The 23,043-nt window shown below is 31.8% G+C and overlaps 3 protein-coding genes across 4 annotated transcripts; all 3 read right to left on the bottom strand.

Moving 5' to 3' along the window:
* Positions 1-4,758: 4,758 nt before the first annotated feature.
* LOC141674599 (cysteine-rich receptor-like protein kinase 43) lies at positions 4,759-7,871 on the bottom strand. The gene is made up of 7 exons (XM_074481311.1): positions 7,835-7,871; positions 7,594-7,686; positions 7,331-7,464; positions 6,911-7,121; positions 6,131-6,365; positions 5,894-6,044; positions 4,759-5,481 (listed from the first exon to the last, which is right to left on the bottom strand). Exons 2-7 carry the CDS (start codon positions 7,655-7,657, stop codon positions 5,053-5,055), a joined length of 1,224 nt encoding a protein of 407 aa, XP_074337412.1. The 5' UTR covers positions 7,658-7,686; positions 7,835-7,871; the 3' UTR covers positions 4,759-5,052.
* A 4,140-nt stretch (positions 7,872-12,011) lies between these two features.
* Positions 12,012-16,446, bottom strand: LOC141674587 (myosin-binding protein 2-like). Of its 2 annotated transcripts, none has more exons than XM_074481304.1 (5): positions 14,756-16,446; positions 14,565-14,666; positions 14,270-14,443; positions 12,701-14,150; positions 12,012-12,603 (listed from the first exon to the last, which is right to left on the bottom strand). In XM_074481304.1, exons 1-4 carry the CDS (start codon positions 16,164-16,166, stop codon positions 12,727-12,729), a joined length of 3,111 nt encoding a protein of 1,036 aa, XP_074337405.1. In that variant the 5' UTR covers positions 16,167-16,446; the 3' UTR covers positions 12,012-12,603; positions 12,701-12,726. The 2 variants fall into 2 exon arrangements, with proteins under 2 accessions (XP_074337405.1, XP_074337400.1); XM_074481299.1 differs by having other exon boundaries at positions 12,690-14,150; positions 14,756-16,445.
* Positions 16,447-20,732: 4,286 nt separating this feature from the next.
* On the bottom strand, positions 20,733-22,736 carry LOC141714361 (uncharacterized). Its single transcript, XM_074517886.1, has one exon. It carries the CDS (start codon positions 22,734-22,736, stop codon positions 20,733-20,735), a length of 2,004 nt encoding a protein of 667 aa, XP_074373987.1.
* Positions 22,737-23,043: the final 307 nt, after the last annotated feature.

Raw genomic sequence — 23,043 nt, 5'->3', positions numbered from 1 at the left:
AGCAGCAGCTGAATTGCAAGTCAAAGAGCAAAGGAAGAAGATTGATGAAAAGATGCAACTAATATTTGGTTCTACAACTTCTCAATCACAATCTGTGAAGCATAGCACAAAAATGGAATCAATTATTATGGAACTCAAGTCAGTAGGGAGGCATAAGGATGGAGAAACTTCTTCCAAAGATCTGCAACCTATGGTTCTCAAGCCCAACAACAGATCCAATAAGGACTCTACAAAGAATCCTCTAAAAGAGGTGGATTTTCCTCTTCCAAAAGCTGATGAGGACAAGCTTTTAGGTAGAAGTATTGCATATCTCAAAGAGACCATGGATGAGGCTGTAAGGAGAAATATGGCTATTATCTTCAGAGAGGGAAAGAGCATATGTGTGATGCAAGGACATCCCAAATTCTCAATAGCCAAGAGGGAAGAAACCAAAAGGTTGAAGGAAGAAGCCAAATAGCTAAAGGCTGACAAAAGAGCACAAGCAAAGCTTGAAAAACAGCTAAAGTCAAGTCAGGCTGAAGAACAGAAAGAAATTGAAGACAAAGGTGAAGATGAAGCTATGGGGGACATGGTTGGTACTGAGATGGAGGAAAGAAGTAAGGAAGAATGGCAGAAAGGGAAAAGAAAGAAGGTCAATGCAAAGAGAAAGAAGGTAGATAAGACTGAAGAAACCCAATCAATATCCAAACCACTACCCTCTATTCCTGAACCCATTGTACCTGACCCCTTCATGAACATTCATGGTGAAATAATCATTCCCAAGGAGGAACCAATTGATTGGGACACCATCAAATTGCCCACCTTCCTAACCTCTTCTCCACCATCAAAGAAGCAGAAAAGAAGAATCAAATCAACACCCTCTAAAGTCTCAATCAAATTCACACAGAAGCCTAAGCCTAAACCTCAAACCTCTAAAGATGATTATGTTCACATCTGTGACATAAAAGAATTTTCAGACATTGAACTCTATCTGGATGAGCTGGAGGAAGTAAGGGGAATAGCTGCCTACAGACAGCTACCAGAAAGACTAGTGTTCAAATACAAAGGAGCTGGGGAAAGAACATGGCCTCTTCACAGAATTCTGAATGAAGGCTACTCTACCTTGATTAGAGTCTACTCAGCCATACAAAGGGATTCTGGCTTTACCAGGACTGCCAAGACTGAGATTCTCAACAAGATTGCCAACATAAGGAAAACTTGGAGGGAGCCCAATGCTTTGCCTAGAACTTTACTCATTCAAGAAAGAGGAATTACAATTCACAAATCACCTCATTGGTTGATGGAGTTCAGAGACAACAAAGGAGTCAAAAGATTTTTCAGAATTGAAGATCAGCTAAAGATTGCCAGTAATGAAACTCTCAAGAATATGCAATCTAAGTTAGATATCAATGAAGAAGATGAAGCTGAATTCTACAGACAACTTCAACTTCAAATAGAGGAGAATGACAGGAGGCTAGGAAAGAAAACCAGGGATCAAAGGAAAAGAAAGTAATTTGCTTAGGCTAAAGGAGCACCCTTGGAAACAATGTAATTCTTCAATTCCATCTCAGCATATACATTTTTGTAGCACTTTTGAATTTCTGCTTTATTACAGTTTATATATTTGTTGTTAAGTGTTTTGTTATCATCAAGCTGAACCCAAATTTATGCCTACAGTTCTAGTAGACATAAATAGGGGGAGATTGTTAGGAATATGTGTATTAGTTTGATGATAAGTTAAACAAAACACTTAAGTAGAAATCTAGTGTTTGTAGCCTCAACGGATAAGACCATCTTGGCTATCCGTTGAAGGAGTAGCTTTACTTAGCAATAAGTTTAGTATTGTAGCACATTTCACTATCTGGTTTCAAGCTGTAATTCTTAGATGTTGTTAGGAAATAATCAGTCATGTTGACTACTAATGGATGTACAAATAGGAGGGCTAATTGTAAATATTTCATGTCTTGTAATTTTGTATAAGTGAAGAAGTGTCAACGGATATTGAAGACCTTCAACGGATAAGAAACAAAACTTAAACGGATGTCTCTAATGCTTCAACGGATAATATCCATCAACGGATAAGTGCTTCAACGGATAAAGACTTCAACTGATAATGCATCAACGGATAAAGTTTCAACGGATAAGGCATCAACGGATGAAAGCTTCAACGGATGCTTAGTTCATTAGCAGTTGATAGTGACAATTCACAAGCTGACAGAGACACATGGGTTGACAGAGACATACTGGAATGTGGAAGCCTCTAGGAGGAATCAAGAAAATGCAGCATTTACATTCTGATGCAAACAAGGAAGTATTCAAAGATTTACAGATTATCCTAGATTGCATTGGATAGAGAAATAAAGAAGAAACATGTGAAGAATCTTTTCAATTGTATTTTACAGTTTGTCTTCACTTGTAAACTTGGTGATATATAAACCAAGTAGTAGCTAGTAATTAGATATGAATTTTCCTGAGCTGCTTAGAAATATCAAAAGAGAAAATCATCTAGTTTGTACTAGGAAGCAGCTGTGATCAATTCTTTGAATCACAGATTTTCTGAAATAACACATCTCTGGTGGAACAACAAATCCACCAGAAAAGTTTTTAATTTCTTTGTGTTCTTTACATTTGTGTCTGAATATATATCTGTCTGTAACAACTTCAAGCAATTCACACACATTTGTTCACTTAAACACTTAGCCTTAGAAACTGCTCAAAACTTGTAAAAGTTTTGAGATTTACATTCAACCCCCCTTCTGTAAATCTCATTGTTAGTCCACTGAGAATAACACTGTTTACAGAAAAAGACTACAGTCTACTCTTGTACATTTTTACAGACTTAAATGTTACAATACATAATGCAAACATAGATTATCATACAACTTACTTAGTATTGTTATTATACAGGCATGTCTTGCACAACATATACCTTATATGTAAGATATTAATTGATAATATAATATATCTAATACCTAAAATATTAATCACTCAAACGCGTGCTCAAAATTTTGGATTACGAGAGAAAATAAGGTACATTTGCGACCCTCCTCCCGTCATCTAAATTAATCCATGTCCTTGAACTATCTTAAACTAATCTTTCCTACATAGGTTCTCTTTTATTTTAATTTTAATTTTTTAGAACATATAACATAATACCTTAAATCATTTTAAATATTATTTAATTGTTAATCAAAATTGAAAATTCTAATATTATAATGTAATAAACTATGTTTTAGTTATATATATATATTATAATATGTGTAAGCAATGTTTGTTAATTTTATATTTTCCATTTTTTAAACTTATTTTTTCCATTTTTAATATGTTTTTATATTTATAATTGTAATAATATTTTTATTTTACGATATTTATTTTAAAATATTTACACACATATATAAATAAATTATTAAATATCTTTTTATTAAATAAATATTTTATTTTCGAATGTATTGAATAAAACTAACCTAAATTTATTCTTATTATATATTTGAAATTAATAATAAAATAATATTTTAAATATAACTAATAGATATAGCTAATACCTATAAAATATAAAAACTTACGGTTTAACAAAATTTACATCAATGCAACTTAAATGCTTAGAGGTTTAACAAAATTTTACATAATTGTGTTTTAAATAAAAATTTTACCATTTATCCTTAGAGATATGCTCGCCCGTTAGTGGTTAACGTTTTATTTTACTAATATTTTTTTTTCTTAAACACCAACGAGGTTTTATTTGATCCGACCTTAATTTGGTTCAAAAAAACTATTTTTGTCAAAAAAACTACCTTCCAAATAGGACATTTCTTTTTCATATTATTTTTCTGCCAAATTCTGGTTTTTACATTGGAAAAATAGTTATAAAGATAGTTTCCATTAGGTACGGCAATTTTACCCGACCCGTTTGGATTTACATAAACCTAATTTTTTGGATTTGGATCTTATTTTTAGACCCGAAAGAGTTTGAATCTGGATTTGCATCTTAGGTACACCGAACCGATAACCGACCAGAAACCCCAAATATGTTCCAAACCCGATCCGAATCCGAAACCCGAAAAAAATCCGATAGCATAGTCTTATCTTACATAATTTTATAACAATAATACATGGTTTATATATATCAAATATTTGAATCTAATGTTTATAACCGGGACATTGGATAATTATCGATAATTAAATTTATTATATTTGACGCTAATATTGAATTATCTATATATGTAGAGTACTATTTTTTTAGTTAAATAAATGCACCGAGTGAGTCGAAATTTTAACCGACATTTAAGAAATTAAGACCTCAGCCACACCAACTTTTCATTGACAATATATAAAGTACTATTTTTATATACTTAACATTCAAAAAAAAACATATTTGTATAATAATATAAATTTGTTTATTTTTAATTAATTAATTTTAAAATATCGGAAAAAACCCGAAACCGATCCGAAACCCGAAAAAACCCGATGGATCGAGTTTGGATCTTTATTTTTAATATCCGGACCCGAATCCGATCCGAAACATAACGGATAGGATTTGGATCTTACGAATCCCGATCCGATCCGACATTCCTTTTTGGACAATAGGAAGGGCTAACAAAGAGCGAAAGCTTTAGTTCTAAAAGATCTTGACCCCGTTGCCATCCCTAGTTTCCATGAGGTGTGAAAAATCCGCACACATTTCATATTGAAATAACCAAACCCATAAAATCATAGCAATTTTCACTGGCTGTTCAGTTTTCACCTCTGCAATTTTTATTACAAACATTAGTACTGATAGTCAGAAATAAATTATCAATATGGGGAACAAATGATTTTTTGATCAGTAATGCAGTAACTCTGATTTGTACAAAAAATATTGAAACCTTGATGGTGTACTCCAATTACAGAGCAAATCTTGAAGTTCATCATAGGAAAAAACTATACCACTACTCTAAATTCTTTCATAAATTATTCAATGTCCTATTTATTTGTAAAACTAAACTCTACACGATGCTAGTAAGTTGTAAGATACTTGCCTAAAAAATTGCATTAATGTACATTCAAAGAATAAGACAGAAAACCCCATGAGATAGACTAACCTTCCATAGGTCGCTTACCTCGAGGGTCAACTAATCTAAAAGAATTTGTGAGAGCTGATATGCTAACCGTTGCAGTTGCAGTAGCGCTAGTAGTAGGAGTAGCAGATAGTGAGGCAGTTCTGGAATTTGTGGTTGGACCGTAAGACTGAGAACTAGAACTAGCTCCGGCTGTGGAAGATGAAGGATGGTGCCTGCGGGGTCTTCTATATGCAACATATCCTGGTTTTGTTGGCTCTTCAAGCGTTACTGACTTCTGTGACAGCATTACAACAACCCGACGCATGGTGGGACGTAAATGAGGATCAGACTGTGTGCACAACAATCCGATTTTTATGCACAATGCTGCATGTGCAGGAACCACTGATGAAGACAAGACTGTGTCCACAACCTCTAAAGTTTTATCCATCTTATAAAGTTTGTATGCCTGCAACAAAAATTCATAGTGACCACTATGTGAGAGGTGACTGAGTTGTGTGTTTCGACATCCATATGGCACAACCGTATTCAAGTTATGACGTGATCATGTAAGTTTGCACAATGTTGGTACATGTTTCTTTTGTCATGACTAATGTTGCTAAAGTTATAGCCTAGCACCAAGAAATTCTGTAAAAACTAAGTATTACACATAGCTTGGGACCTTCCCTAATTTCACAGGTTCTGCATTTATCAGTGTGGTAGGACATACTAGCCTATATCAGAAAGTCAAGAATCAACTGGAATAGTTACATTCTGCATTCAATACTTTAAATTATGTAAGTCTGACTTTACTTCCAATTCTATCTATTTTACAAACTCATTGTTGGATGAAAATTAATGTAGATGAAATCAGTTTTTACCCAATCAAGTAAACTCTGGGAATCAGGATCCAGGTTGAAAGTTGAATTCTTCTGACCACTGATGATTTCCAGGAGCAGAACACCAAAACTATAGACATCTGCCTTGATTGATAGATTGCCATTCATAACATATTCTGGGGCCATGTAACCACTGTTTTAAATACAAATGCCTTAATTTAGTTATCTGGTATGAACAGGTCAAAATAACCAGAATATACCAAAGTGATGAAAACTTACGTTGTGCCAGCAACACGGGTGTTAACGTGGGTTTTATCTTCAGGGTAGAGTCTTGCCATGCCAAAGTCCGCAATCTTTGCTCTCCACTTATCATCTAGAAGAATATTGCTGGCCTTGATATCCCGGTGGATGATGCAAGTATGTGCATCTTCGTGTAGGTAAAGCAAACCCTGAGCAACACCCGTTATTGTGTCATACCTTTTCTTCCAATCAAATTCTTCTTGTCTTCCAGATTCTATAGCAACATTATATAGATCATCATTCTAATTTAATATTTATGTAAGTCGTAGTCAAATATCCACCAAATAGAGAATTCTAATGATAATATACCGGGTATCACAGTTATAGAGAGATCAAATATGTGGCCATTGCCTTTCTTTAATCTAAATATTATCAGTGCATTGGTTTCTCTTGCCTAACTAACTAGATCCATCAGTGTCCATTTAATTCGTATATAAACCAGAGAAAAATGCTGATTAATCATTAGTTCATAACTTGAATAATTGAATCTAAAATTACACTATCTTCAGATTAAACATGTGGTCAGTCATTGATCTATTAAATAGAATCAGATGTATTCCAAAGTAGTTTGAAAGGAAAACGAAATAAAATTACTAGTAGATAGTCTTTCATTATAGAATTACTGATAAATGTTATAATCACTACCGATTAAGTGAACACTTAACCAACTATATATTAATTATTATAAAGCTTTGGTTAATCTAGCATATGAAGTTCATCCTCAAATACAAATAAGAATTCAAGAAAATCAGCACTTACTGAAAAGAAGTTTGTGAAGGCTCTCATTTGCAACGTACTCATATACGAGTAATTTCTCTGCATTATGAGCACAATACCCTAGCAAGGTAACAATATTTCGATGTTGAACACGGGCCAACAATTTGGCCTCATTAAGAAACTCCCTCTTCCCTTGATTTGAGTTTTGTGAAAGCTTCTTGACAGCAATCAACCTTCCATCATCCAACTTCCCCTGAACATTACAACCACAAACACAGTGTTAATATGTACATTAAACTTACCTATTACTGCCCTTCACCCTAAAGCCCAATTTTTAGGATCTTCGAACGAGTTGATCACTAGTATCCACGGCTAATTAAAAAAAAAACTACATTCTCATGTTAAGTTATCAGTTCTCCGAAATATTAAGATTATAAAAATCTCCAAGATCAAAGACAATACCTTAAAGACAGGGCCAAAGCCACCTTGTCCAAGCTTATTACTAGGGTGAAAATCTTTAGTAGCAACAACCAAGGTATGCAAAGTGAATTGTTTCTGTTCTTGAGAAGCAACTGTTTCCACATCTTCTTCTCTTTCTTATTAACCAAAACCATACATAAAAATAAGTCAACAACAAAAAAGTATGAGCTTTTTACATGCTTGATCATCACAACACTCATGTCTAAACATAAACATACAAATAACTGAGATTAGAGAAACAGTACCTCTTCTTCTTGAGCGAGATTTGAAAGGATTGAGGGCTTGAAGAAAGCTTTTAGACTTGGTCATGCTTAATATCCACAGCCCATCATAATATTCTTGAAATGTTTGTAGAATGAATTTATGAGTTTATGGTATCAATGAACGATTAATTATCTGCAATCTTATTTTTGACAAGTTGGAATGATTCAAATATTTCTAAACCTGACTATATCTAATGCAATATGACAGCAGAAGATAAAAGACCTGAGATTGGCTCAAACAATGAATATATCTCGTTGACTCCAGGTAGACTAGTGAGTTAGCTAGCTAGCTTCACAACTGCACGTAATATAATATGTTAAAATTCCCTCCCTTTCACACTATAACGTATTTTGTAGCCTCAAAAAAGAATCTAATACTTTAATATTGTTATTTTATGTATACGGCAGAACCTCAATACATAAAAAATTCAAAAAATACATAATTTCGTCAAATAAATAACATATCTCTTTAAATAAATAAAACTTTGAAAATTTTCAGATCAAAGTGTATTAGTATTGATTTACAGAGGTTACAGAGGTTTAAAGTTGTGTTAATATGTCACACTGATTTGTTGAAAATTAACCAGGAAAAAAAATCGTGTTTCCATATTGAAGTGCCCACAGAGAAATCAACAGACGTGCTGATGTAATGAGAAAAATGAAAAACAAAGGCGTGTTTCTTTATAAAGACGCCTGGTTTTGACCATTTTTAATGTTGTGCTTGTGAGAAAGGCTGATTTGATAAATATTTGGCTCCTTCAGCCGGTAATTACTGACAATAAGCAGCGCCGTATCGGGGACATATGCCCTCCCTAAAATTTAATTTTAAAATATTATTAAATTTTTAAAAATATATAAAAATATTCTTATAAAATTTTCAAAATTATAAAAGTATTTTATTAAAATTTGTTGGGTTTCTCCCTAAAAATATAATTTTGGATCCGCCAACAAAAAGCAAATATTAACAAACTGAAAATCTGTGTACAAAGGTGTTGGGCTTAGGACCACGTGTGAATGTAAAAAGTCATCTATCATTTGGTAAATTAATACATGAAAAATTAGGTTCAACATCAATTTAACATAAAAAGATTCCGAAGACATAATTTATACTCGTTACACGAATTAAACTTGAATTTAAAAATACAGAACGTATGCCTCATGGTGATAGTCTTTAAGAAAAAGGCCGTGAATAAAGGGTTTTAGACATAAACAATGTTAACACGGTGAGTGTAACTTGGAGCTGCAGCAGCAAGAAACGTTCATAGCAAAGAACCATGTCAATGACTAATTGTAACAACTAACAAGTCATATACTAGCCATTTATGTCTGCCTGTAATTTGTCCATAAACTACGAATTTATAAAGACTCTGGTCCGTTATTCAAGCATCGATGTATTATCACATCATTTGGGTTAGAACTTGGAACTTTTCTTTCTCGAAGATTCCAATATTTGGGGGCACTCTGTTCTGATACTCTGGCCTCTGGGTGGAATTAATCGCAGTTTTATAGAATGGCTATTCAGTCAGTTTGATTACCACATTTGAACAATCAAAATTTGAAAGAACCTGTTACGTTTGTTCCCGTACACTCTGATCACTAAATTTTACCTTTTTTTTTTATGAATTGGTTTATTTTAATTGGTGAAAAATTTTGTATCATGGTGTGTCATTATTTTTTTATTAAATGGGTTTATATTACTTACAATTGAGTATATATTATATTACAACAAATTTTAGTGGAAAGCAGATTTATCCAACCCGAAATATGTGATCTTAGAGCAACTACAATAGAGTACTACCATGTTTTTCAATATTTTTTTTAAACGGTGTTTTTCAAAAATATTATTATAAAAATGGATCCTAGTATTTTAGAATATTTTATTGTAGTTCAACTCCAACAACATTTCTTGGATCCCATTAATATTTTATTATTATATTTAAAGTCTAGTTATGTATTTGAAATAGAGAAGGAGAGAGAAATGTTTTTTTTTATTATTAAAAGCAAGACCTAAGAGTAACTCTAACAAGCTCCTTAATTTCTCTTAAAATAATATAATTTATAATGCCTCCTAATCATTTAGGATCCAAAATTTATCATCATCTCCAACAACATCTCTATATCTACCTTTTAACTTATATTTTATTAATAAATGTACTTATTATATTGGAAAAGAGATACTTGTGTGTGAGTAATGAAGGAGAAGAGGAGAGGAGAGAGACTCCTAAAATAGAGGAGGACAAATTGGCTCCTAGATATTTGAGGAAGAGTTAGAGGCTGTTGGAGCTTGTTTTTCCAAACTTCTCCTCAAAATTTAACTTAGGAGCTTTGAAATGAGGAGTTATTGGAGATACTCTAATAAACAAGGCATGAGAGAAGGATGTTAGACAACTATTCATGTATGTTCTTAAGTTGAAAAATAAAGAGTGATGCTTAAATTTGAGTTCCAAAATACTCTTAGAGGTTCTTTAAAAACCTAAGAATTCTTTCTCTCTCCTCATTTCTAATGCTGTGCTCCAGAGATTTTTTAGGGAAGAAGGGAAGAGAAGAGATAGGAGGAGAAGAGAAATAGTAGAAAGAAAATAAATCGGCCGTATGTTTCCGAGTTTGTGTAAAAATGAGAGAAAATGATCATAAAAAAATAATGTGAGGGGATCTTTCCAAATCTTCCCATTTTTGGGAAGAAAGTTTTGAGGGGGAATTATTAGAGATTTTCTCTTCCAATCATTTCTATTCTCTCGCCAAAAAACTCGGGAGGACACCTAGTAAGGAAAATTTTAAAATTATCTTTTATCTTCTCTTCTCTTCTCTCCATTTTCAAACTCTAGAGCACAACATAAGAGTTTGTAGTTAACTCTTAACTAATATTTTATAGTAAATTGGTAAGATATACTCTCTCTTTCCACGTTATTCTGTATTTTAATGATTTCAAGTTACTTTTAATAATATAAAATTGAATGAGCAGTGGAAATAAAGAGTATCGTTGAAGATGAATGTACACTAAATTACCGAGAGCTAATAATTTATATTATATTAAGAGTGATCTTAAGAGGCCGTTGGAGATGATCTTAACTTTTTAAGAAATCACTAGCATAATGTGAGAGCTCAAATTCTACATTATACTAAAACAAATTACAGTTTAAATCTGTGTCAAACTCTCCTTTAATAGCTTACATCATCAAATATATGTGTCTAGCTCTCATCAATTTTGTTCTTCCAGTACAAATCTCCTTATTTAATTTACTCCACCGTCTCTATGTCATTTATTACCCCGCTAATTCTCTCTCTTACTCATTTCTCAATTCTCTTTTGTCTATTTCTCATTCTCTTTCTTACTCATTTTTTATATTATTAAAATTAATAATTTTTAATAGTTTTATTTTCTTTACTAATTTTATCTTATTCAAAATTAATTTTATTTACACCAATATTCATTATTATATTTTAATATTTAATAAAAAGTTGATAAGCAATATTTGTAGTCTGGGTAATATTATTTTTTGAGTTTCTGTATTTATAATTTTATTCTACTCTCATTATTATGTATTAAAAATATTATATTAATATATATAATTCAAATTAAGTTAATTCAAAATAATTTTTAAAAAAATAATTATAATATAACCGGGTATCGGCCGGAGAACTAATCTAGTTCTACAATACTCCTAAAATAATTATAATATAACCGGGTATTGGCCGGAGAATTAAAATTAGAAGTATTTCTTAAATTTTAGTTTAGGATCAGATATAGCTAACATGTCCTCGGCAAAGATCATTAAGTTGTTAATGTGTTCACATGTAAACACTACAAAACTGAATAGATTAAATGACAAACTACTAAAAATTGCATAATTTGAAAGTGATTTTATTAAAAAATTAAATAAAGTATAAAATTAAACACTACTTTTTGAAGGAAAATTAAAAACTGCTTATTCAACTTCAAATTTTAATGCAAATTACAAGTCCTCAAATGGGAAACAAACTATTTAAACGGGAAATAAACTATTTATTAGGAGTCAGATTAATTTGTTAATTAAACTATACATGTTATGAATTGATCTGCCTTTCGGCAGAGCATAAAATAATATAATTGAGGACCAACTCTAATCATCATCTTAACCAAATCTCTTAGCTGTAAAACCACATAAACTGAATAATCTTAAGCTTTAATAACTTTCTGTCTGCCCACACCTACTAATATTCCTGTTTATGCTTAAAGCAAAAACCACCTACAAAGCAATCTGTATGTTTACACATACATTCTCCAATTTACATCATTTTTTTGTACACATGTTAACAGAAAACAAAGAAAAAGAATGGAAAATGATGACTTTACAGCCCATTATAAGCAAACACTCTCTTTATATTCATAATTATGTACATATTTAGTATACAACTAAACCAACTTTAATGGTACATCAATTAATAAACAACTAACATTAGTGTGACTAATGATGCACAAAGATTAGAGAAAGAGGAAGTGACTCACTCCTCTCTTTTCCTCCCTCCAAAAGATTCAAATAACTCAAAAATGATTTCTAATCCTAACTGTCCATTAAAATATTCAATCGAAATAAAAATAAAAAAAAATCTAGCACTACTATGTTACCTGGCACTGGAGGAATCTTTGTTGTATTTCTCCAGCTTTGCAAACCAGGAATTTTCTCTCAAGAAATACAAAATGACAGAGTGGCAGCTGCAGTGTCACTAGCCTACACACACATGCTTTCATCATTCTCCTTTTCCTTAAAAGGGGAAGATGAATAAAATAACCCACAAAAATTTGGGCACATATAATACAAACAACATGAAACCAAAACATAAAAGCTTGGCACAACCCTATTCTCATGTCCACCATAGATATGACAACAGAAACATTTTCATCTATATTTCGGAAAATTCCAATCCGATTTTCTGCGACAAGGTGTACTTTTTATCTCGATAATATGTATGATCACCGTACTTTTTTCTCCTGATGAAATTTGAGAATGAAATCTGCAAGTAATAATTATTCACGAGGATGCATTAAAATTATGAAATATAAAATTGTGTAATAAGCAAAATAATCATGTTATTATTACCATGTAATCACCTTCTTGAACATCAGCTTGCAGGATGTTATACTAGTAGAGTGCCATCAGTGAATTCCTTCGCACGTAGCTCCATGTTCCTCAAATCGCGTAAATGTTGTAAAATTTCCTGAAGAAGATCTATACCCTTGTCCCCTTTCTTCAAAGAGCTTATGCAATGCTTTAGGAATTCTTTGTCTGTTTCAAGAGCATGCATCCGAGCATAAAGTTGATCCACTTCTTCTTCAATGGCAACCCTCCTCTCTTCCAATTCAAATCTTGTGACAACAGATTCAAATCCATTTTCGTGACCATTCAATTCGTCATATTCATGAACATAAGGTTCCCCATTTTCGTGACCATTTAGTTCCCCATTTTCATTTTCTGCAGTAGTTGCATCAAAAAGAGGAAGAAGTCTTTTAGCCTTTGCACCCATAAATCTCCCCTCTTGATGCTGTTTTCCGTTCACTTCCCTTGGATAACCATTTGAGAATCCATTGCATTCTTCACCGCTAAAATCAAAATTCTCATCCAAATGGTTACCATTGCCTTGCAAAAAATGCTTAATTGGCCTTACATGTTCATAATGATGCTCGTCTTCACTCAATGTAAAAAGTTTATCTTCTAAAACCTTGAGCTGCTCCAAAATAGACATCCTCTCTTCCTCAAATTCGCCAAAAGACTCCCCTAAATGAATAACTGCATCAACAGGTGTATTGTGGTTTCCACTTTCTTGATGACTATAAAATCCATCTAGTTCCTCAACTTCTTGATTAAAATCAGTGGATATATCATCGCTATCCTCCCGATTGCTAAAAGAAGCAGAGGAAAATGCACTTCTTGCACTACCATCCTTGCTTCTTCTCAACATTCTCATCTTCTCTTTGGCTTCATAATCCGTCACCTTCTTTCGGTACATATCCAATTCTTTCTCTAACTCTTGTTTTTCTCTTTCCCTCTTTAACATAAGCTCATTCAAGAGTTGCAGCGCTTCTTGATCATATTCCGATTGCTCCTCCATCATCCTTTGATATTGCAAGGCCTCCATCTGCATAGCTGCCTTCTCCTCTTGAAGTCTGTTTATCATTGCCATAGTCTGGTTTGCAGCTATGGCAGAAGCACTTCTCTCCTCTTCCAGTTCTGTATACACTACATGTAAAGCCTTCCTTTCAGCTCTTAATGCCGAGGTCAGACGCTCAACAGTAATTACACCGTCTCCGCTTTCAAACTCACTTAAGGCACTACCATCTAGTGATTCTTCAGTTCCAGATTCTTTTCGATCAAGTAGTAACAATTTCTTGTGTAAATGATGAAAACTGTCCAATGAAGTTGGTGTATCAGGAAACTTCTCTTCATCAATTACATTGATCTCTGTGCTTTCAGATAGTTGATTATTTGTCATGTTTTCACTTATTTCAATCGCCAAATTCCCCAATCTAAGTGTTTCTTCTTGTTGCAATTTTATCTCAATGCCTTCGACAATTAGAAAAATACAGGTTAAAAGAAGTCTATCAGCCATGACAATAGCAAAAAAGTAGAAACATAAAGTTATAATGCAAGTGCTAAGATCGCAAAAGGAATTTTAGGCTTACCATGTTCATGATCATCTTCATGAAAATTGGAAGAAATCGAGGAAAGATCTTCACGTAAGCAAGTGGTATCTTGAGGTTCAGTCTTATCTGTTGGATACAGATCTGGAATCTCTGTCCCTATGGAGACTTCTTCTTCAGTTTCATTGATTTTAATAGGCAAATCTTCATCGAAAACTGTTTATATAACAGCATTGACATTTAAATATAAAATAATCACCCCATGTAAATTCACACATGACACAACAATAAACATACCGAATAATGTATGCACATTATAAGTTCACAATCTAATTACCTGCCGGAACATATGACTCTACATCTTCAGCATGTAGTGCTGCCGATTTTGTGCCAATTAATACCTCGAGTTCACTTTCTTTGCTTTGCACTTGAAACATATCTACATTGAAAATGTATAACAATTTTAATATGCCACATAATACAAAACTACTAGAATATTAATCAAACACGAAAATTTACTGGAATTACCTGCAGGAACATTAGATTCGAATTCTTGACCCTCAAGTGCTGCAATGCCTTGAACATCACTGATATCCACAAATGTTGGTGCTTGAGTTATACCAACATTGTCATATTCTGCATAACTTTCATTAGCGTGAAAATGCTCCATTTCTACAGATTTGTCAGCATATTCATATTCCGGAAAACTCTCTTTAGCGTGAAAAGGCATAAAATTCTCAATATCTTCCATCCCCCTGGAATTATCTGCATTTTCATATTCCAAAAAGCTTTCTTTAGCATTAAAAACCAGAGAACTCTCAGTCTCTTCAATATCCATAGACTCAGAAGCCGTAAACTTGTTTTCCCCTACCACTGCTTCAAATTGATCTACAATAGCAAATTCAGAACTCCAATAATTTTCTTGTAAATCACTACTTTTCCGATTTTCTTCAGCCTTGTTCAATTCAATTTCCTCAGTAGTTGAATCTATCAATTCAATTGGAACCAACTGATGACCACTAAAGTCAATAAAAAACTCCAAATCCTCAGGATGAATTTTCGAAGATGCCTCTTCTTTGCTCACAATCTCATCAGAAACTAGATCTTTCATCATCTTACTTAAATCTTCTTTAGAAAACTCCCTATCTTTTTCCAAAAGCATTTCTACTTCATCATCATCTCTTCCTTTCAATTCCTCCAACCCAACTTTCGATACAGAAATAGATGAATCCGAATCCTCATCTGCTTTTCCTTCAATCAAAATATAACCTCCATTAACATCACAACTCATCTCCTCCTCATTCTTGTTTACAACCTCTTGATCATCGTCCAAATGATCAACCAAGAATTCCGATCTGATTCGATCCGAAAACTCTTCCTTCTTAGTAAAATTCTCTTTATGATCACCTTCCAAATCATCCCAACTAGGCTTAATCAAAACATAAGGAGAATAAACTTGCTTCTCCAAGCTCACATCACAACAAGAACACCTCAAACTCAAAACCCCATCATCAAACACCTTATCATCACCAATCATCCCAATCTCTTTAACCCATGGCAAGAAACTAAAATTCTTGGAAACCCCACAAAAATCTGGCCTTGAAAATGAACAATCTTCACACATATCTCTAAAAGTTGCCAACTTTTGATGATTTTTACAATACCCAAGTCTAGAAATCTCAGTTGCATGAGCTTCACATACAAGATCCTTGTTAAAATTATCACCTTTTTCTGGTTCAAAGAAATGATCAATTCTTGAACACAAAAAACAAGGTGGTTTAAGGCCAAAATAATTTGCAAATTTGATGATCAAATAAGAAAGTAGAGAATTGAGAAGCAAAAGAGCTATTAAAGTCCATTCAAGAAGAACATAAACAAGTATAAGTGTGAGTTTGTTTGTGTTTCTATGTACCATAGTTGCAAATTTGTTGGCAGCCATGTTTGATGCTTTGTCTTAAAAGTTTATATACAAGGGATACACAAAGATATACAGATACAATATGTGTATGTAATGAAAGATGAATGAAGAGAAATTATGTAGGTTTTATATGAGGACGAAGATGACAGTGTGAATTTTATTACAAGATTATAGGGTGATCAGAGTTGAATGTAAGAGATGGACAAAAAAGACTTGTGCAAACTTTAGAAAAAGAGTTTTGTATGAGTGTGTGTTTCTGTGTGTGAGAGAGTTGAAAATTAAGAATGTTTCATCAGCATTTGATTCTTGTCAAGTTGAGTTTGACCATGTTTTAAGCAACCATGTAATAGTATAGGATATCTTGAATTTAATAATAAATAGAATAATTTGTGAAATAAATGCATAAAAATTGTATATGAAATTGTGGTAAATTATCTTGAGAAAATGTTTCAAACATTTATCATGCATATAACTAAAATTACATGTACTAAAAGAAATTACATACATGCTCTGCATCATTCAAGTAGTCTTTAAATCCCAACATTACACAAATATTAAGCGTTTAAATTTGATCAAATGTTATTCAAAAATTTGATTAAATTAATTTTTGTCGAATACAAACTTCAAAAGAAATACTACTCCCCATTTTTATGTCAAAGTTGGTTTCTGGTGAAGGTTGTGAAGGACAAAAGAGTAATTTTGGGGTCCAAAAACACTTTTTTTTTTTAATTTTCTAATTTCTCTGAACGCTCTTCCCCTGGCTCTTCTGAATTCTGATAAATCAAAATGGTGGGCCTGAGTGGGTTGGTGGACCAGGAAGAAAGTAAGGTATTTGGGCCCACAAAGGATGCTAGATGTTGGACCTCATCATATATGTCTCTCTTTTCTTTTTGTATCGGTCAATAATAATATGCGTGTATCCTCCTGTTTCATATTATTAAATCTTTATTAATATCTTTCCTTTTTCGCATTTTGCATAAAATATTCATATACTTATTTTTATTAAACATGATTTAATGCTCACAAATTTTTATGACATGCCTAGTTTGAATATTGTTATTTTTATGTGTAAAATTGATTTCCTATTAATGGGATTATTTGATTACTTTATATGGGCACACTTAATACTTTATTTCATATCTTAAATAGATTACTCAAATTACTTTATAAAAGTTGCCGCCTCCGTTATTAATTAACAAACAAGTAAAATCGGCGTATAATTCTACATTTATACTATGGTTTATGCTGCTAGAGACCGAAAAATAATTCAAGCAGAATTTAAGCGGAGCCAGCCTCCGATGGACGGAAAGCGGGAGGGAAAGAAAGAAACAAGATTTATAACCGGATAAAATTGGCGGGTAAAAAGTAAATAATATTTGATTCGGTTTGATTTATTTATAAATTTGATAAAATATTTATAAGAAGAAAACGAAATTTTGTATAATAAATTTTTTCTAACTGCATTCATTATTTAACTTTTGAAAAAATCAACCAAAAATTCATAAATATCATGATTTGTAGATTAAATAGAAAATTACGTTGAGCGGTTTTTTTTGCTAGACGCGCCTTTGGAGTCAAGTTATTTAACCGCAAAGATTGGATTATTGGAGTTTGAAAACAATTTTCTGTTGTAAATCGTGAATGTACTTTCATTTAAAATAATGTCATACTAGGGTGATAGCCAAAAATACTTTTTTAAAAAAAAATGTAACAGGAATACCCGTTTTTGAAAGATATGGCCAAAAATACATTTCTAATACGCATTTCAAAAATGGTAAGACTATTACACATTTGACAAATGAGTATTATTTAAAAAAAATAAAAAAATAAAAAAAAAAAGTAAAATCATGATACGCATTCCTGACATGCGTATTATGCTTTGCAAAGGCATGATACGCATCTCACGAATGCGTATCCATAATTATTATTTTTTTTTTATTTTTTTTATACAAGTTACCCATTTCTAAAATGCGTATTAGTAATACCCAATTTTAAAATGCGTATTAGGTAGGTATTTTTGACTAAACATTCCAAAAAATGGTATTCTTGTCATAAAATTTAAAAAAAGAAGTATTTTTGTCATAATGCCATGCTACGATTTGGGTTACACATGAACGAATCATATCATTATTTATGTCCCCGCTGAATTTGTTCCCAAATGAATATTTCCTCCGTTTCCCAAAATACACATCTCGTTAACTCTTTAATTTTTTACGCGTATAAAAGTCATGACTCGGCCTATTTCTTTCAAAAAAAATTCTTAAATTAAAATTTAATATATAAATTTTTATTAAAAAAAGAAAATTTCAAAAATTATTTATATAGTTCTATTTTTTATTCACCCTAAAATACGTGTAAAAAATTTAAAAAACTTATATTTTAGGACGGATGGGGTAATTGATTACATAATTTTTGTCAGGGGTGAATAAGTGGCTTATTCACTTATAAGCTCGTAAGTACTTATCGACGAGTGTTTGTCGACCCAGCTTATAAGTTAAATTTATAACTTATAAGCTGATAAGTTGAATGTTAGCAGTGACGTACTTTTTCTCAACTTATTTTTATTTTTTGATTTTTTGTTAAACTTTATTTTAAGATTTATGTTTTTACATGTGTTTCCGATTTAAAATTTATGAATTAAGATAAATATATTTAAAATTTATTTATTTTAGTTTATTTAAGTAAAAAAAAATCTGACGTTTAACCAAACACTTATTTAACTTATAAGTGTCTATCTACTTATCATTTATAAGTTACTTGTTCATTTTAAGTCATAAGTTACTTATTTTAAGATTTCCCAAACGGGCACATAGATTGATCATCAAAAAATAGATATCATGTAAAATCGATTTTCAGCATGTATAAATTATAATTTGTTAAATTCAGATTATAGTCGGTGGTACGTTGTTGACTGTGAAATAACTCGGATCATTAATTTCAAGCTCAGAAGAAATTTAAGAAACTGAAATCTTTTTTATTTTTAGATACGGTTGATTGCATTGGTGTTAATGTGCTCGACTTGTGGCATAAAACAAGACCACGGTATTTTATTAATTAAAAATGAAAACCGAAATTTATTTTGAACACTGTGTTTTTTGTTCAATTAAAATATAAAAGATAAGGTAAGACCCTTAATTGTATATGGCCAAACCAGATTAAAAAATATATTGTAAAAACCCCTGGAAAAATGACGGTAGATAGATAGAGAATGTTCCACTCGACCTGATCAAAGATAGCCCGCTAGGAGCCATTTTTTTATTTTGTTTATTTTTTGGTTCTGGTATAATGGTATTTTGAATTTAAATAATTTGAGAAGTTTTAAATTGGTTCGCAAAATGGATCTTAAATATCATGTTTTATGATTTGATTGGTTACAAAATAATTAATAATTAACGTAAAAACCTGTGCGAGATACGGGATTATATATATCGAAATATTATCTTGAACGAACTTACACCTATAAAGAATAATTTTTGAATAGTATAAATTATTATTTTAATTTTATTTTATATTCGCATATTAATTACGGTATAATGTATAATATTTTTTTTATAAATTTGATTAAATCTCGTAAATTTAAATAAATAAAAATATAATGACATAAAATTCATAACTACATTGTCTTGATTACACACATATATGTCAGTGATAATTTTGAAATTTGAGATATCTTAATATAATATCATTAACTAAAATTTATGGTGATATTGATATTCGCAGGTGTTTACGAAAATGATAATTATGCTTGAATTAAACGAACAACTTTAGCCTAGATCAATAATGTGTATTATCCGTTGTTTGATTTTTAGCCTTATTTTAACGCATATCAGTTATGCATATTATTTTGTTTTAACCAGAGATATGTTATAACATTTTGTTTTAGCCTAAGACATATTATACCACCAAATTCAATTATTTATATTTAGTTATAATTTAAATAATCTAAACTCAGATATATGATATAATTTTATTTTTATTTCAAATAAAAGTATATATTACTTTGTTTCATTTTGTTTAAATTTGTTTTATCTTTAATTTATTATATAAATAATTTTTAAGCCAAGTGAATAGTATATTTTATTTTATTCTATTCCGACACTATTTTACAATGTGACAAATTATTTCATGTTTCGTTTTGATAAAATACTATGGATAACTAGATATTATAGACATAGAAGAAAACTCGTAATTATATAAACTCGTTATATCAACAAAAGCCAAGTAATTATATTTATAACTAGTTTAATTTGTTTTGAATTTTATTTTAGTCTAGGTTGGATATTATTTTATTTTAGCCAGAGCAGGGCCGGCCCTATGTATTTGGATGCCCTAGGCGGGATTCAAAAATGGTGCCCCATATTCATAACCAAAAAATCACAATAAGATATATTCATTGTATAAAAGAAAACTTATTTGAATTTAAAGTAGCAAGTGAATATAATAAATTTCTTGTACGCTGAATATCCAAGTTTTCAACCTCCTGCAATAATCTCCTGCAAGCCACTGATGTAGTATCATGAATATAGAACAGTCATCATTACTAGTACACAACAATGTCAAAATAAAGTTATAAAAATGAGTTTACCTTTATTGATTTTGAAACTTTTTTCTAGGCTTTTGAGATGTGAATCTCTCTATGATTTTGCTATAATCTAGAGAACTTGTCAGCTCACTTTCAATAGACAATAAAGCCAATCCATTAAGTCTATCTTGAGACATCGAAGAGCGGAGATAAGATTTGATCAGTTTCAATCTAGAAAATGTCCTTTCTGCCTCTACCACTGTAACAAGAATGGTCACAACGATTCTATAAGCTATCCAAACATTTGGATAATTTAGTTGTCTTGAACTAGAACTTAAATAATTAAGCACATCTATTGCCTTTGTTATCTCATCGGGTATTACCATTCGAAGCACTTGTAACTCGTTAAACAACTTTGTGCCAACAATATCATATCGCATATCATGTCTAAGAAATCCCTCAAGTTTCATGCAACAAGATTTTAACCCCTCATCATCACCAGATAAATGCTTCTTCAGGTTAAATAAAAACCCAAATTTTTCCTTATAATCTTGAAACTGTTTAAACCGTTCTTTGAGTTGAAAAGCACCTTGATCAACAATATACAAGAAATAATACCTTCTGAATTTTTGTTCAACACTCAAGTTCTGATCATCATCAGCTGCAGTAACCCCAAGATCATCAAAATGAACAAGCCTACGAATTTTTCGCTTTTCAGGAAACACAGGCTCCACATCCAACTCCAAAGCTAACTCTTTTGCCTCCTTCATACAAGAGTCATAACCAGTTTCTCTAAACTCATTAAAGAAATTTATAAGTTCTTCCAATCTTGACAATGCAATATCAATATCAATATCTTCAAGTTGTAAGAACTTACTAACTGCATTAATGATATTTAACAAATTAAACCAGATGCACATAGAAAATAGAAACTCAAAACTCTCAATTTCATTTTCAACTAAACTTCTAGCTTCACACCTTATCATAGAGTCCTGAGTTACATTACTAAGATGAACCAATGCATCTCTTAGTTTAGAAGTCTGAAATCTTACCGCTCTCACGCTTTCGATGTGACTTTCCCATCTTGTTGCACACAGTGGCTTTAATGTTAGGCCGTTAATAAATTTCTTGAGAATTTCCCATCGCTGTGTTGAAGATGAAAACAAAGTGTATAATCTTTGTATAACCCCAAAAAAATTAGACCCCTCGCTACAACAATTTGCTATATCACAAAGCACAAGATTTAGACTGTGACAACCACATGGAGTGTAAAAGGCTCGAGGATTCACAACAAGTAGTCTTTTCTGAACCCCTTTATGTTTTCCTTTCATATTTGCCCCGTTATCATATGCTTGTCCTCTAACATCATCAATATCAAGTCCAAGATCACCAAGAACCTCTTCAAGCTTGCTAAAGAGCCCAAAACCTGATGTATCATCAACTATCACAAACTGTATAAAAAATTCTTCAACTTTTATTGGAGATACAGTAATATCAACGCACCGGATTACTAAAGACATTTGCTCCACACGACTTTTATCTGGAGTACAATCCAAAATGACAGAAAAGTATCTTGCTTCTAGAATTTTTTTTATGATTGAATCCTTGGTCTCATTTGCCAATGCCATTATTAAATCATTTTGAATTTTATGGCTCAAGTAATGTGTATGTAAAGTACCTTCCTTGACTAGTCGGACGTGCTCTTCCATTATTGGATCAAATTGTGCAAGCATCTCAATGAATTTATAAAAAAATACATTCTTGCGTTTACCAATTTTCTCTTCATCTCCTCGAAATGCTAAATTATTGCAAGCAAGAGTTTGGACCACAACAATAATCCTAACCAGGACCTTTTTCCAGCGCTCTATCTCTTTTTTAATCCGATCTTGTTCAATCTTATCAATTGTTTCATTTTTCTCCATCCGCACTTCTAACTCAATCCAAGCGCTCATATTTACTAGATGACCATTACTGCTTTCATGAGATCTTAACTTAGCAGCAAGATTGTGCCAATCATCAATTCCATCTTCTGCAAAATTTGTCTTGGCCACATCATGTTTAAATAACATACAACAAAAACAGAAGACTTTGTTTGTTGAGAGTGAATAAACAAGCCACTTCCTATCTTGTTTGTCTCCATTAGGTAGAATCCGAGTGTAATGCACCGAAGAAAAATGTCTATTTCTTGAATCTTTTGGAAAATGTTCTAAAATTATTCTGATAGGTCCTTTTCTTACCAATGAATCTCATAGCCACTGATCAATTTTCTTCCACGTACCAGGATCATAATTGATACTAGCATCTGAAATTTCTTTCTCAGTCTCTTCTACATTATTCTCGACAAGCCCATCTTTTAAATTTTGAGTTTCTGGCTCC

This window comes from Apium graveolens, chromosome 1 (assembly GCF_009905375.1).
Source record: "Apium graveolens cultivar Ventura chromosome 1, ASM990537v1, whole genome shotgun sequence".
NCBI lineage: Eukaryota > Viridiplantae > Streptophyta > Magnoliopsida > Apiales > Apiaceae > Apium > Apium graveolens.
This window is presented reverse-complemented; position numbering and strand designations above follow the sequence as displayed.

Excerpts from the sequence above, each read along its gene's own strand:
- LOC141674599 (XM_074481311.1), bottom strand. The coding sequence starts at position 7,657 with ATGACCAAGTCTAAAAGCTTTCTTCAAGCCCTCAATCCTTTCAAATCT. Across the intron at positions 7,465-7,593 it reads ATCTCGCTCAAGAAGAAGAG|AAAGAGAAGAAGATGTGGAA; the intron begins GTACTGTTTCTC and ends TTGGTTAATAAG. Across the intron at positions 7,122-7,330 it reads GCTTTGGCCCTGTCTTTAAG|GGGAAGTTGGATGATGGAAG; the intron begins GTATTGTCTTTG and ends TGTAATGTTCAG.
- LOC141674587 (XM_074481304.1), bottom strand. The coding sequence starts at position 16,166 with ATGGCTGCCAACAAATTTGCAACTATGGTACATAGAAACACAAACAAA. Across the intron at positions 14,444-14,564 it reads AGAGTCATATGTTCCGGCAG|TTTTCGATGAAGATTTGCCT; the intron begins GTAATTAGATTG and ends TTATATAAACAG. Across the intron at positions 14,151-14,269 it reads TGAAGATGATCATGAACATG|GCATTGAGATAAAATTGCAA; the intron begins GTAAGCCTAAAA and ends TAATTGTCGAAG.
- LOC141714361 (XM_074517886.1), bottom strand. The coding sequence starts at position 22,736 with ATGTTATTTAAACATGATGTGGCCAAGACAAATTTTGCAGAAGATGGA.